Raw genomic sequence first — 15,476 nt, 5'->3', positions numbered from 1 at the left:
GAGCGTAGATAAACTGATGTTCAAAAACGGTATAACAAAGCTGATTGAGTTGGTATCATTTCAATTTTGTCTTTATTTTTCATCTAAACTAAAAGGCTGATTTTGTTTTGTGGGCTTCTTTCTTATTGGGCCTGTTTAAAAAGGCGGAATTTAAAGAAATCGGGCTTTTTCCGATATATTAGTGCAAAAAATGGTTTTTTGAGCTATTCGGTTTTTAAAACTGACAAATATGTAGATTTATCAGATCGCAGAAATCTTAAGTCAAACCGTTTTTCAAATTTATAGTGCCAGGGGCTATATTAAATGCGTCGTATTACTGAGAATCACATTTTAGCATGATGAGGGCCTACATTATATTATACCGACTGATACCGATTTGCGCCATGTAGAGGTCAACGTATTAAAAATTTGAAGTATATTTAAAGCCACAAATTTTACAAAATGACCAAGTCCCGGTTATTTGCTGCAAAACTAACACGGCAGTTCATGCTAAGCTGCTTCTGTAAATGCTTGTGATAACAATAACTTGTCGACAAAAATTTAGTGCATCAGTAAAACCCACTCTTGTTGATTGTCAAAGGAAGCATGCTTATGTGTCGTACTATTTGTGAGCTTAAAACAGTCGTCTCAAAGTTTATTAAACTGTTGTCGTATTGGTAATATAAACACAACAATTTACGTTTCTCTCTGCAACATAAACATGTATTCAGAGTTTTTGTTAAGGTGACTAAAATGGCAAAATGCAGTATAGCAGTAAAGTAATATTGAATAAGGGAAAAGTTAGTTAATGACAATGATTGATTGGGACATTGGGTTCAATCAGCTACTTATATTACGTTTTTTATCTTCACAGTCTGTTGTAGTCTCCATTACATAATATTGGCTGGTTGGGAATGGAACGTCATTATGACGTCATAGCAGCCGTTCGGGGGGGGGGGGGGGGGGAGTACCTATCCCTCCTCTTCCTCCTCCTCTTCGAACTCGCCTTCCTCTTCGGCTGTGGCGTCCTGGTACTGCTGGTACTCAGACACCAAGTCATTCATGTTGCTTTCCGCCTCCGTGAATTCCATCTCATCCATACCTTAAACGGTTTTCTGATCATTTTATAAAATTAGAGAACCCAGGGTACCGTTTCATGGGTAACTAAAACTTCGAGAGAGCTAAGTTCGAAAGATTGACGCTTGCTTTATTTCAACTCCTATCTATTTTCAAGAGGAAAACTTTTCTTTCATTACTCTGCGAAATTGTACAACAACAATGAAATTCAACACTTTCGTACCCTTTGGTTCTCTAAATACGTTAGAACAACAATTTCTTGGCGGTTGAAAGATATCTCGACAGACTAATGATTGACCCAGAAACAAAACACGTACTTTGTGGTGATTTTTGTGTTAATTTTTTAATAAACAGCAAAAAAGCCGAAAGTTTAAAAAACCTTTTAGCCGGAAACGGTCTCAGAACATCAAAGAATTATGAGCCAACGAGGGTATCAAATGGCAGAGTATCAACGAGGGTATCAAATACGCTCATTGACGCAATATTTTCTAACTTTTTGATAGAAACAAAAGTTACATCAACCTGTATAGCAGATCATCACACGGTAGAAGGTTCCTTTGACCTCGATGGCAGTCCAGAAAAGTATCTTAAGGCTCTAAAAAGCCGCAACTGGCATAACCTAGATAATCCAATTATAAGAGAAAAACTCGAAAAGGATCCCAGATATCAATTTGTGGTCCACAAAAGCAGTTTAGAACTCTTACCAATAGACAACGCCTTCAAAAAAATTCACGAAATGCTCACTGAAGCATTAAACAGTCACCTCCCTGAAAAACATCGTAAACGAAAAAACAACATAAATTGGATTGACAATGAGGTTAAAAACTTAGCGACGAAAAAACGTAGTCTTAAGAAACTGGCAGATGCAACTGGAAGTCCACAAATTAACGAAAATTTTCAAAAAACTTGTAAAAACCTTAAATCGCTCATCAAATCTAAAAAACAAACTTTTTTATCAAAATCTACTTAAAACCAATTCGGTAAAAAACAGAAAAACTTTTTTTCAGCTTTATAGTTCTTTAACCGGCAAAACTACCTAAAGGTTTTTGAAATTCTCACAGATTCACAATTTGGCCTCAGTCACGGGAAGAGCACAGTTGATGCCATTGCAACCTTAATAGAGGAAATGAGATCAAGTCTCCACAACAACAGCGAAAAAACCAAATGCACCTTTCTAGACTCAAAGAAAGCTTTTGATACTGTCGATCACAACATTCTACGCAAAAATGTTAGATATGGTCTAGGTGGTCCAATATACAACATTTTAAACTCATATTTGTCCAATCGAATGCAATATACCTTAATTGGAAAAAAAGTCCAAACTGAAGCTTATAGAACTAGGCGTGCGGTGCCACAGGGTTCAATTCTCGGCCCTCTTTTGTTTATTATCTACATGAATGACTTGAGTTTTTGTCCCAGAAAAAATTGAATGTTATTTTATACGCCGATGACACTGTTGTGAAGAGCAGAAGTTCTGCATCGAAAATTGAGGATGATCACGACAAAGCACTAGATAACGTCAATAAATAAACTATCGCTGAACAAGGAAAAAACAAAAAGCATGCTTTTTGTAAAGAAAAATCAAAAAAAGTTGTGTCAAGAACATTCATAAAAAACACTAAAATTGACGAAAAACAAAGTTTCAAATACCTGGGTATCACGATAGATAATGAACTACGTTTCTCAAAGCACTCAGAGCATGTGGTCACAAAACTTATGTCCAATTTGTTCTATCTTTTATAAACTGAGAAAAGTTTTGAGAGAATCACAGATGATAAAAGCATTTAGAACATACATACAACCAATAGTACAATACGGAGTCTTGATATACGGGTCAACAACAATCACAACAATTAGGGAAATAGACAAAGTTGTCAAACATATCGTGCGGCTAATTTTTCATCGAAAAAAGTTTGAAAGCACTTACGAAGAAAGAGTAAAACATAGGATCTATTTAGCAGCAGAGTTACATGTCTATGAGGTACTTAAGCAAACACTAAATAACATAAGGGTACAATGTAATATTTCACCAATTTCAAAGGGTTTCTCAATGCAAAACTGCCTTAAAAAAGCAAGCGGTTGATTAAAAACAAAATAACTCTAGGTAAAAATCTATTTCACAGTTTTTCAATAATTGTTAGGATAAGGCGGGTCTTAAGAATGCTTCTAGGTTACGATGATGAAATAATCTAAAAGATTGAAAACATGTCTAATACCGAAACAAAAAATTTCTGTCATCAATTTCTAGATAATTATATTTTGGGTAATGAGGACATAGTCAGACTGTTGTATGAGTTTTAGTATCACTACTCAAAGGCGTTCCAAAACCAGAATAATGTTTTTACTGCTAGGTTCAATGGTACCTTGAAAAACAATGCTTCCTCTTTTTTTTTCATTTTGAATCACTTTCATCCAGATAAACTGAATGAGACACTTGAGAACGGGCCATCGCCCATCATTGTAAATTGTATGATTTCTAAATATTCATATAGTTTGAGCAGGATCTGCTTCGTTTTCCTCGTTGAACTTCCCCGTGTACTTTCAAAATACGGCAATTTTTAACTAGCCAATGGGGGGTTTGCATTTGTCTTTATACCCCCATAAGTGCGAGTTGCCAGTAATTAAAATGCCAGTGACTGATGGTCCTTTTTTATTGAGGGGAAAGTTTTGAATTTTACTGCTCAACTTTTAAAAGGCTGTTAATGCCTTTAATTTACATTTACGACATTCTAATCTATAAAGTTCCATTTGGGTTTTGACGGAATTTCCCATTATAACCCCCACCCCAAGTTAAGTGGTCATATAACCTATAGCCCCATCATGGTAATTATCCATAATGGGTTCTATAATTTCTTGGGGTTGGGGGGGGGGGGGGGCTATAATGGGAAGGCTAATTTGCAATATGTGGTTGAGAACAATTCCTCGGTAAATTTGCTAAAAATAATTTTACTAATCAGTATCTTACCTTCTCCGGTATACCAATGCAAAAAGGCTTTCCTTCTAAACATAGCAGTGAATTGTTCGCTTATGCGTTTGAAAAGCTCCTGAATTGAGGTGCTGTTCCCAATAAAAGTAGCTGACATCTTCAGACCACGAGGCGGGATATCGCACACTGCGGTCTTCACGTTATTTGGGATCCACTCCACAAAGTAGCTGCTGTTCTTATTCTGCACATTCAACATTTGTTCATCAACTTCTTTCATTGACATTCGACCTCTGAACATGGCCGCCACCGTGAGATAGCGACCATGTCGAGGATCGCAGGCCGCCATCATATTCTTTGCGTCGAACATTTGTTGGGTCAACTCGGGTACAGTTAGCGCTCGATACTGCTGGGACCCTCGTGACGTCAGAGGAGCAAATCCTGGGATGAAGAAATGAAGACGTGGAAATGGGACCATGTTGACCGCTAGCTTCCGCAAGTCTGCATTTAGTTGACCTGGGAATCGGAGGCAGGTGGTCACTCCCGACATTGTTGCAGAAACCAGATGATTCAAGTCCCCGTACGTTGGCGTGGTCAGCTTGAGGGTTCGAAAGCATATATCGTACAATGCTTCATTGTCAATGCAAAAGGTTTCATCGGTATTTTCAACTAACTGATGTACAGACAAAGTTGCATTGTAGGGCTCCACGACTGTGTCGGACACCTTAGGAGAAGGAACTACCGAAAATGTGTTCATGATTCGGTCTGGATACTCCTCTCGGATCTTAGAGATCAGAAGGGTTCCCATCCCGGATCCGGTCCCGCCACCGAGAGAGTGAGTCAATTGGAATCCTTGCAGACAATCGCATGACTCGGCTTCCTTTCTCACGACGTCTAGTACTGAGTCCACCAACTCGGCACCCTCCGTGTAGTGACCTTTAGCCCAGTTGTTCCCCGCTCCCGATTGACCTATTGGGTAATTCATTTCAGCAATTTAGTGGATATAGCTCCCAGTATAGCTCCCCATTTTAGTGGTCATGTAACTTAGCACCTCTCATTAGGGTAAATATACCATAGTGCGGGATATAATGTGAATGTTTAGTGTTACGGCATTTTGCAGCTAAGATCCATCGGCGTATTATCAAGTCTGAAAAGGTCTGACCTCTATCGTATGTACTATGATTTGTGCGTGCACCGATAGTTCGTAGACTGGAAAAGAACCCTGGTTTGAAACAAATTGGTAAACATAACCGACTAACGTCGGAATTGCTCTCAATCGACCGGCGAGCGTTTGGCTTTGTCAGTAGCTAACCACGGTTCAGTGAGGCTGGCTCTAGCTTGATTCGACTCTGCAACTTATAGTTTTCTAGCCTTGGTAGTAAATAAATCAAATAACTGTTTTAAAAATTTGCAAATTATTGGAAATTTTTTCCAGATTTTGCAGTGAAAATTTTCAAAAGTTTTTTGTCTCTGGAGTTATGTCAAGTAACCTATCTGAGAAACTTGAAAAGCTACGTTGGCCAGTAATGATCATTAAACTCGGAAAAGGACAAAAAGTCAAAAATTTTGAAAACATGGCAAATTTTAAAATGTTGCTAAAATTCAAGGTGTTAAAATCTTCAAAACCAATTCATTGTCTCAAGAGATTATCCATTATCCCTATTTCAAGCTTTTAATAGTTTCACTGGCTCATAAAAAACCAAAAACTTGGAAAATGATAACAAATTTGAAAATTGAAAAAAAATTAAAATTTATCAAAAAAACTGCTAAAGCTGGAGTCATTAAAAGATTGATACCCATTCCATTAGTTTTAGAAACTATGCAACAGCTTATTATCAGGCTTTGGAGAAGATCCCTTGGACCCTGGTGCCAGAAAAATTGACAAATTTAAAGATTCAAAAAAATTTGCAAACATTTTCTAAAAATGGCTGATATTAAAATCTTGAAAAACATCCCATTACACTTAGAAGCCATAAAGTAACTTTAAATCAATTCCTAGAGGAGATTATGTGGCTCTTGAGGCTGGAGAAGCCTAAAAATGACAAAAAACTTCAAAAAACGTGTAAGAAATTGCAAGCTGCATAAAAAACTGCTAAAAATTGTGATAATAAAAATTGAAAACTAATCCATGACCAAAAAAATTTTCCCTTAACTTATTATCAAACCCTAACCGAGATTTTCCGTTAGGCTGAAAAACATGAATAAAGAGATTAAATGTGCAAAATATTGAAAAAAATCGCAAATTTTGTAAAAAAAAAAATGCTGAAATTTGTGGTGTTGAAATCTTGAAAAACATTCCATTACAATTAGAAAATATACACTAACCTATTGTCAAACCCTAGAGGAGGTTCCTTGGCTCTTGAGGCCAGAGAAACATAAAAACTGACAATAATTTTTAAAAAAAAACTTGAAAAAATTGCAAATTTTATCAAAAAAATTGCTAAAGTTTGTCATTCAAAAATTGAAAACCAAACCATGGCAATTAAAATTTTTTTCAGTAACTTATTATCAAACCCATAAGGACGTTTTCTGGCCCTTACGTCTGGAAAGACGTGAATAATGAAAAATAAATGTCAGAAAATTGAAAAAATTTGCACGTTTTGTCAAGAAAATGCTAAATTTTGTGATGTTAAAATGCTGAAACCTTTCCACTAACACTAGAAGCTATGCAATAACGTGCTATAAAATTCTAGAGGAGGTTCCTCGACACCTAGAACCTGAAAAGTTTCAAAAAATGACAAAAATTTTCAAAAAACTTGATAAAAATGTGAAAATTTGTATATAATTGCGGATTTTTAGCTATCGGTCGTTCGTCAGTAGCCACGGGGGAAGGGTGGGGGGGGGGGGAGGAGGGGCTGCACGGACGGGTTGATGGGGAGGGAGGGGTGGGCAACAGTGGGGTAGGGGCAACAACGTGGTGGCGGGGGGTGGGGGCAATTGTTGGGGGGGGGGTTAACAGTGGGGGTGTCTTCAACTCTAAGAACCGCCCTTCACACCATAAGTTTAAGTCTCCAAAACAGATTGAGCTAAAACAGAGCTGAAATGCTCTAAGAGCACTTAATGCCCGCTGGGCGCTACCTGTTTATCCCGTTTTTGAGGACAAAAAGTCAAAAGCGTCAGACGAAAAATCGGTCAAGCGAAAAATCGCATAAAAAAGACCGACAGGACTAATATAATTGCTACAAACTTCGTTTGAGAGCAATTAAAAACAGTTGACAGCTTAATGAGTGACAGTAGTACAAGTTTATTGGGTCTGTCCCAGATTATAGCCCCCTCGCCCTATTATGGCATAAATACGCTAACTGTGGCGCCATGCGTTTCATGCCCACTAAGCTGCTAATGAGTCCATGCAGACAATTAGAGAAGCGAAGAATTATTGGATCTTTTTCGTTTGTGCCCCCCTCCCAGTACGTTCTGCACCCCCAATTACAAAGCACGTGTTATTACATGGTAAATAAGTGTAAAAATATTGCACGTGCTTCTAGGGGTGCAAATAACATGCACCCACTAAGCTGGGGGGGGGGGGGGCACAAACGGAAAAGATCCGAATTATTTACACAAGTGTGTTGCAGTAATGGACTTCGCCATATATGTGTCGTCTGACCCGAATGATTCAAATCATAAGAAAAACATTATGAGGGTTTATTCTTATTCTGACAAACTGCTGTGGTGGCACAACCGGTGAACTTTGTCAACCTTGCCAATTCTGTTGGCTGATCGAATGAAAAATGCGTACCAAAGACAAAGTTGTCTGGTCTGAATATCTGTCCAAAGGGTCCACTCCTCACAGAGTCCATGGTTCCTGGCTCCAGATCCACCAGGATAGCCCTGGGCACATACTTGCCCCCTGTGGCCTCATTGTAGTAGACGTTGATCCTCTCCAGCTGGAGATCGGAGTCTCCGTGGTAAGTTCCAGTCGGATCAATCCCATGCTCATCCGATATCACCTCCCAAAACTGAAAAATTGAAGTCTTCCATTATGCACCGTTATCACCCCCAATATTTGTGATTCCAGCATTTGAGCGCGATGACCAAAGAAAGTGTCTTTCCCGGGTCTTTCCCATTATAGTCCCCCCCCCCAGCTTAGTGGTCAGATAACCTACAGCCCCCCCCCATGGCTATAATGGGAAAGACCCTCTTTATGGCCACCCCATGAAATTATAGCCCCTCATTATGGTATAATTACCATGATTGTGGGGGAGGGCTATTGGTTACTTGACCACTCTGCGGGGGGGGGGGGGGGGTATAATGGGAACGACCCCAAAGAAGATCGAAAAGGGATCATTCTATCTATTCTGCCCCCTCCCCCTATGCGAGCGGGCTCCTTTTACATTGTAACGTGCTATAATATAACAACTTAACATTTTTCCGTGGTAGTCAAAAACACTGGGGATGCCGAAATAATGTTATTCACTAAAGTTAGTATTTCGAGGAATTTGAAATTTCCGAGAAATTTTCATGGAAAATAAAATATTCAAATAATTGAACTAACTTTTGCTCCAATCTGGTTTCCACACTGGCCTGCTTGTACATGCACAATCTCTCTCATTTTGGGTTATAAATTAAATGCAGGGGAACTGTTACTTTTAATGTTATATACTCAAGATATCCGTTTCCTCTCTGGGAAGTTTCACTGCCAAGACTGTTTGAGACAAATTTGGAAAAGTCACGACTAAATGATGACTCAACTCAGGCAATGGTCAATTTGTGGAAGCGGGAATTAGTTTCTTCCTTGTTCAAAGTGAAATATAAGAGCAGAAGTCACACTCTAGTAGCTGAAGCCAAAAGTTCTGCATTAGTTTGAAGCGACAAGTTCGTGTATCTCCTTTTTTGAAAGCAAAAAGGTACAAAATTGATGTTTTGGTTAAAACTCAAATTAATCCAATGGTGCAATAATTTTTGTGTGCAACGGCGGGTTGGGATGTTAGGCAAACAGAGATTTCGTAGCCATTAGGCGAATATCCGGAACTCAATTTTGTGGACTCGCAGGCGAATACCAATTATAAAACGCTTTTAAGTGTTTTATAATTAGTATTCGCTTAATTTCACAAATTTCTGGTTCAGGATTTTTGAGTAACGGCTAAAAAAATTCCGGTCGCCTAATATCCTATAACCCGTGCTATTAATATAGAGCTGAGGCTTTAAAAACCATTTGATGCAGAGTTTAGACAGCTTGAAAAAGAAGCGATCGAGACTTCAGAGTCACTTCATTCAGAGAAAAAAACAGCAGATTCAGGCATAATTTTTGAGTTTCTGGCTGATCTCAACTTTGTGAGTCCTAAGCACTGTTGTCTCCAGCCTGAAACCTGCTTCATTAAAAAGGGAGATTTATTCAGTGTATCGTCAACTGGTTCGGCGATAAAGTTAGTTAAAACTGACTCGAAGGACACCATGAGATCTGGAGGAATTTCAAAGGCAGAAGTTCCGGTTTAAAGTAGTTGCGACTTCTTGAATACAGTTAAATGTATTTCTCGGTTTGTGTACCGCAGCTCATCCTCAATGATGAGGTCTGGAAATTGCATGGAATGCCGTGATTTATTAGTTATACTTCTATTTGTCTCAAGAAATAAAAAATTTTCTGTTTGCGCAAATCTTTGGGAGCCAATTTGGGTGCCATATCATGTGACCTAAAAGCCCGTGCTACATTACCACTACAATTTACTGTAGGCACCTATTCTATAGCAGGGGGGCAGGTGACAACAACGAAACAGATCGTGAGACCGCAGCTGTGTAGGTGTCATAAAACTATTAGGAAGCATATCAGATACATTCTGTTTCGGTCTCCAATGACGTTTAATCCTCCGTAAAATAGTTTAATCCTCTCACTAAGCTGGGAGAGGGAAGGACAGAATGGATCTAATATCTCAATATATTGTTGCCGGTCGTATTGTTTAAATGTGGAGCTGACGCAATCGGGCAAAATTCTCTGTAAACAGCTAAATTTTGGCAAAGAGTCAAAATCGTAAAGATTGATTTAGAGATCTGCGTGGACGGGAAATTTTTTGTGCTTACCTTAACTGGTAGAAAAACTTGCAATAAGGATTAAAAATCTGAATCAACAACGTATGAAATGCAAATAACAATTTGGCGTGATAGCCGAGAGGTAAGGTGTGTGATACATACGCCAATGATGGAGAGTTCAATCCCCTACCTCCGTGAAGCTGTCTGTGTGAGGATGAACTCTTACGCAACCATGGCTTCAAGTTGAAAATAGCCTGACCAATGTTGGCTGCAATGAAGGACGCAAAAAAGTGACCAAAGTCACCAAAAGTTACCTTATGAAAAGAACAGTCTGAAATGGTTAAGAGCGCACTCCACGGTCCAATTTCTCACTTTGCCCACTCTCTTGCCAACTTTTACTCCATCCTTCAATGCAAAATTCTATTTCCTTTAAGTTTATACAAAATTTGTACTCTCTCTCTCTCTCTCTCTCTCTCTCTCTCTCTCTCTCTCTCTCTCTCTTTCTACCGATTACACGTTTGAATTATTTTTATAGAGAAGAAGCTGCTGCTGACAGATTTGATTGTTGATAAAGTTTCTGAATATTTGAAACATCTATCCACTTGACACAAAATTGATCAGATATGTTACTCACTGGATTGTTTTGACGAGGAGTTTTGGAATACAAAATTTGTGGTCTCTCTCTTTCTCTTTCTACCGATTACCTTTTTGAATTATTTTTATAGAGAAGAAGCTGCTGCTGACAGAGTTCATTGTTGACAAAGTTTCTGAATATTTAAGTCATCCATCCACTTGATACAAAATTGATCAGATATGTTACTCATTGGATTGTTTTGACGAGGAGTTTTGGAATACTCATATATTTGCATAGACAAATGGAAATGAATAAATACTAATTGCAGAGGCACCAAAATATGGTCTTCAATTTATTCAAAAATACAGTTTATGAATGATTCCTTTTGGCTATAATTAGGGCTAGTGTATATTTTAATTTGAAAAACAATGCAATATCTGCGTTAGCACTTTGCTAGATTTTGCAAATTTTGAAACAAGTGTTTGCAGAAAAAATACCAGTTGAAACTGCAGTGATGTGAGAAAAAAACTGGAGAACGCAAGTCGTATTTTGAAAAAGAGAATAACACAGCCGAAAAATTTAATGTTTGCGGAAAAAATTGTTTGCAGATCTCGTTGAATAAGCTTATTGAGCAGACGCTAGTTAAAGTGGCAGACGTCAAAATGTAGACATTTCATTCCAGACAATCAGAGTTGATGAAATCGTATTTCTTATTATTGATGGGATCGGCTTACTTTCACTTTACTTATACTCACACTTAAAGTTATACTTATACTCAAATTCAGACTTATACTTAAACTTGTACTTATACTTATCCTTAAACTTACAGTTAAACCTAAACTGATGCTTATTTTATACTTATTTTTATTCGACTTCAAATGTACTTAGAAATCCCACCAAGCCAGAATCAATTAAAAATGTATTCTGTGTAACTGACAACAATGGCAAAGACAAACATTGTTTTGAGCTCAATAATCCGGAATGCTGCGCATAATAGCCAAGATTTCACAGTGAAGTGAAAAAGATAACTATAATCAAATCTTCGACCGCAGCTCAGCAAAAAAAACTGCCATTGCCTGATTAAATTTTTTTGCGCTATGAAAGAAGAAAATTTGACATATATTGGTAACGGACGTTTAATTTGTATTGAAGTCTTAACCGACAGTCACAAACAATCATTCGCCTATCGGTAATTAGAAAAATAAGTTTGCATGATGTCCAATTTTCAATTTGGAGTGAAGTTTAATTTTTCGTGTTTATGATGTTTGAAATAACTTTACTTTTAAAACTGAAATGCAATCACAACTGACGTTTGATGTCAACTAAAATTGTTGTAGAATTCTATCAAGCTGAGAAGTTTTTGAGCTACGAGAATTATAGGGCACTTGTTTTGAAAAATGAATTTGCATACAGTGGCAATAAAAAGTCCCAACTCAAAAATCAAGATGTCTGAACAAACTTTTACGAAATTCAGGTTCCCAGTTCTTGGAAGAACTCCGAAGATTTTAATTTTCACTGCAAAAACAAACACTTTATTTGTCCGCTTCTCCTTCTCTTCAGTAGAAGCTCCGAGATTGTGAACAAAATGATCTCTCAAGAAACGTTTCTGTGAAAAGAACGATGAACTTTCTCGAAATTTTTTCGAGCAATTTAATGAGCGACAGGAATCAAATGAAAAATATTATCTTGAACAAAGTCAAAACTTATCTCCCAAGTAAAAGACATCAGAAGAACAGGTTCTGGTCAAGTTCGGTCTGAATATTGCTGTAACATTTACGCAAAGAAAAATCGCGAAGGTATCATTTCAGTTGAAGCTGCACTATAAATTTGCATCGCAAGTTTCTTATGTTATTGAAACCATTCAGCCATATTTTGACCACTGCTCAACAACTAGTGTTTCAACTTTATCACCAACGAATATTAAAATTTTTATTCCATTCCCTTGATTTATTGTCCTGATTCACAGTTTGACAATAAGTATATGCAAAAAACGCATCTGAATCCAAACGCAGCATTGCTATAATTGATAATTTATATATCGATTTAGAAAGTATAGTTCTAGGGCTACGAACAGCAACATTTGTATCTCAGAATTGATATTGGGCACAACCGACTAATATAAGCAGTTTTGGAATCGAGTTCTTTGATTTATGAAAGGTTGATTTCTTAAAAATGCGATTCGTAAAATACTGCAGGACTGGTAGACGCAAAATAGTGTCAAATTATTAGAGCAGAGGGTAGATTAGGTTGCATAAGTTACCTTCCCAGAAAAAGCATGAAAATGTAAGGCAATCAACCGAAGCGCGTGGTTATTGGGTTGATCTACGTATCGTAGGCCGTTATAACTTACCATATTTACGATACCATGTTTTCCAGGCTAAGTGTCCACAAGGACACGTCCCAAAAGTCGTATCCAACGTGACGGCGTCAGTTTCTTGATAGATGAATTTGCGATGCGCTTATTTAACATAGAGACAAGCAATGCCGTCATTTATATGGAATGAAACTGTATATTTGAAAAAGCAAAGTAATAGAGGTGCAAAATGGTTTTGTCCTCGAGACCGCAATACTCCTGTTAAGTCTCCATTTTGCGACCGTTTTTACAGGCGGTGACTTTTGTTGGAAAACGGTTAACAGCAAAAGTTTTCGAAGGAACATCTAAGAGTTCTCAGTACCTCCCGCTGTAAAACGGTAATCACTAGCTCGTTCAAACGCAATCCCTTATTTAGCAAACTGAAAGAAGAATCAGTAGTAAGCAAAAATTGACCAAACATTGGAACATACCTGAATCAAAAATAGGCTGCAGTTGTTTTGAAATTTATATAAGAAATAAGAATGTATTCTGTTTTGGTGTTGATCCGCAGCTTATTTGTGATAGTTTCTTATCATGTCCCGCGGTCCCTGAATCTTGGCCATACCCACAAGGCATGGTCAAATGCCTTAACTTTTCTTTAAAAACCTCAGACTATGTTGAGGGACGGCATAATGAGTGCATATTGCTAAAGTGCTGGCATTTCCGAAGCCTATCAGAATGATTTAAAGGTCTAGTTTTTTTACACGTCCGCCATTCGACTCACCTATTAGAAGCTTGGAATTGTCAACACTGGAAATGAGAGACATGTTATGTCAAATTGAACCAATCGAATTTTTGTGAGTTCCTCAGATGTATTGAGCTCATTGACGCGGAATGCTGCGGATGAACAATTTTGAGGAGCATAATAGCCAAGCTCCCCTAATGCAGTCAAAAAGATAACTACTGTCGAATCTTTGTTCGCTTCTCAGCAAAAAAAAATTTGTCGCTGTCTAATTGAAAACTATTTTTTTGAGCTATCAAGACAGATATTTTGACATCTATTAATTACGGACGTTTTCATTTGTCGTGAAATGAAAGCCGAAATCAATCACAAACAATCACTTGCCGATAGGGAATCGGAAAACTAAGTTTGCATGTTGTCCAATTTTCAATTTAGCGTGAAGTTTGAACTTTCATTTTGCGACGTTTGAATGATTTTAGTTTTAAAACTGAAACTAAGATCACAATTGACCCATTTTTGATGCCAACTGAATTTATTGTAGAATTTTTCTAACAAGCAAAAAATTTTTTGAGCTACGAGAGTTACATTGCAATGGTTATGAAGACTTGTTTTGCACACATTGGTAGCAAAAAGAATTCCCATCTCAATACAAAAGATCTTTGAACAAGGTTTATAAGTAATTTAAGATTCCCCGTTTTTGGAAGAAATGCGAAGTTATTATTTCCACTGGAAAAAGAAAAATTTTATTCCGGTTCTTAGCTACAGTAGAAGCTCCGAGATTGTGATCAAAATGATTGTCTCAAGAAACGTTCCTGTGAAAGAAAGATGCGCTTTCTCGAAATATTTTAAAGCAAATTATTGAGCGACCGAAATCAAATGAATAAGATGATCTAGAACAAATTCAAAACATGTCTCCCAACAAAAAGACATCAGAAGAACAGGTTCTGGTCAAGCTCTATGTTAATATTGTTGTGACATTTACGCAACGCGAAGGGATCTTTTCAGTTCACGCTGCGCTATAAAATTGTTTAGTAAATTTCTTATATGGTTGAAACCATGAAGCCATACATTGAAATCTTTTCAACAATTGCAATCTTTCATTTTTTTCAACAACTAAATTAAATTTTTCATTCCATTCCATTGTTTTATTGTTTTGTTTTCTCACAGGTTGACAAAGTGTATATACGAAAATCGGATCTGAATGCAAATGCAGCCGTTTTGTGATTTAAAGTTTATTTTTTAATCTAGCAAAACTAATTCTAGAAAAGAAAAAATGGTCTACAAATTACAATAATATTTTAATCTCAGAGTTAGTAGTCGGTGCAACAGACTAATGTGCTCAGCAGTTTTGGAACCGCGTCATTTTTTAAATGAAAAGTTGACTCCAAGAGTGGTAGAAGCAACAAAGTGTAAAACAAAAGCAAAGGGTAGATTGGGTTGCAGAAGATTCCCTCCAAGAAAAATAATGAAAATAGAAGGTAGGCTAATCAACAGAGGCGCGCGGTTGGGTTGATCTTGTTTCGTTGGCCCTTTTACCTTACCAATTTCTAATATTTAATATTTCCAAGGTCAGGTATCCTCAACACGTCTCAAAACTCAAATCCAACGTTATTTTATGTTTTTTAGGATACAAAGGTTATCATGTTTCATATCATTCTCACCACTTTGTCAATGTAGGTATATGTTTTTTCACTAGACTTTTCCAGGCGTGGTTTGTCAGTTGCTGCAAACTTTTTCATGATCCCAGTGTTGCTTGTATGACGTAGATATTCCAGGAGGCAAAGAATTGTATGGTATCCGAACGACAAAAAAAGCCCGTTTCACAGGTGCTCGTTGTCAAGAAGGTCTTCAACGTTTGTCAGAAGATGAAAACTCAACGCGTTTTTTGTTTTTGCAGGAACCGCTTGAAAGATGTCAGAGGTCAATT

General features: G+C 37.4%; 1 protein-coding gene across 1 annotated transcript; it reads right to left on the bottom strand.

Moving 5' to 3' along the window:
• Positions 1 to 619: 619 nt before the first annotated feature.
• LOC142341412 (tubulin beta-4B chain-like) lies at positions 620 to 8,710 on the bottom strand. The gene is made up of 4 exons (XM_075392343.1): positions 8,472 to 8,710; positions 7,716 to 7,935; positions 4,022 to 4,948; positions 620 to 1,081 (listed from the first exon to the last, which is right to left on the bottom strand). Exons 1-4 carry the CDS (start codon positions 8,526 to 8,528, stop codon positions 951 to 953), a joined length of 1,335 nt encoding a protein of 444 aa, XP_075248458.1. The 5' UTR covers positions 8,529 to 8,710; the 3' UTR covers positions 620 to 950.
• Positions 8,711 to 15,476: the final 6,766 nt, after the last annotated feature.

This window comes from Convolutriloba macropyga, chromosome 1, assembly GCF_964194025.1.
Source record: "Convolutriloba macropyga chromosome 1, txConMacr16.3, whole genome shotgun sequence".
In the NCBI taxonomy this organism is placed as follows: Eukaryota; Metazoa; Xenacoelomorpha; order Acoela; family Convolutidae; genus Convolutriloba; species Convolutriloba macropyga.
Note: the sequence above shows the minus strand (reverse complement) of the source record. Positions and strands in the feature narration are given on the sequence as shown.

Excerpts from the sequence above, each read along its gene's own strand:
- LOC142341412 (XM_075392343.1), bottom strand. The coding sequence starts at position 8,528 with ATGAGAGAGATTGTGCATGTACAAGCAGGCCAGTGTGGAAACCAGATT. Across the intron at positions 7,936-8,471 it reads GAAACCAGATTGGAGCAAAA|TTTTGGGAGGTGATATCGGA; the intron begins GTTAGTTCAATT and ends TCAATTTTTCAG. Across the intron at positions 1,082-4,021 it reads GCATTGGTATACCGGAGAAG|GTATGGATGAGATGGAATTC; the intron begins GTAAGATACTGA and ends AAACCGTTTAAG.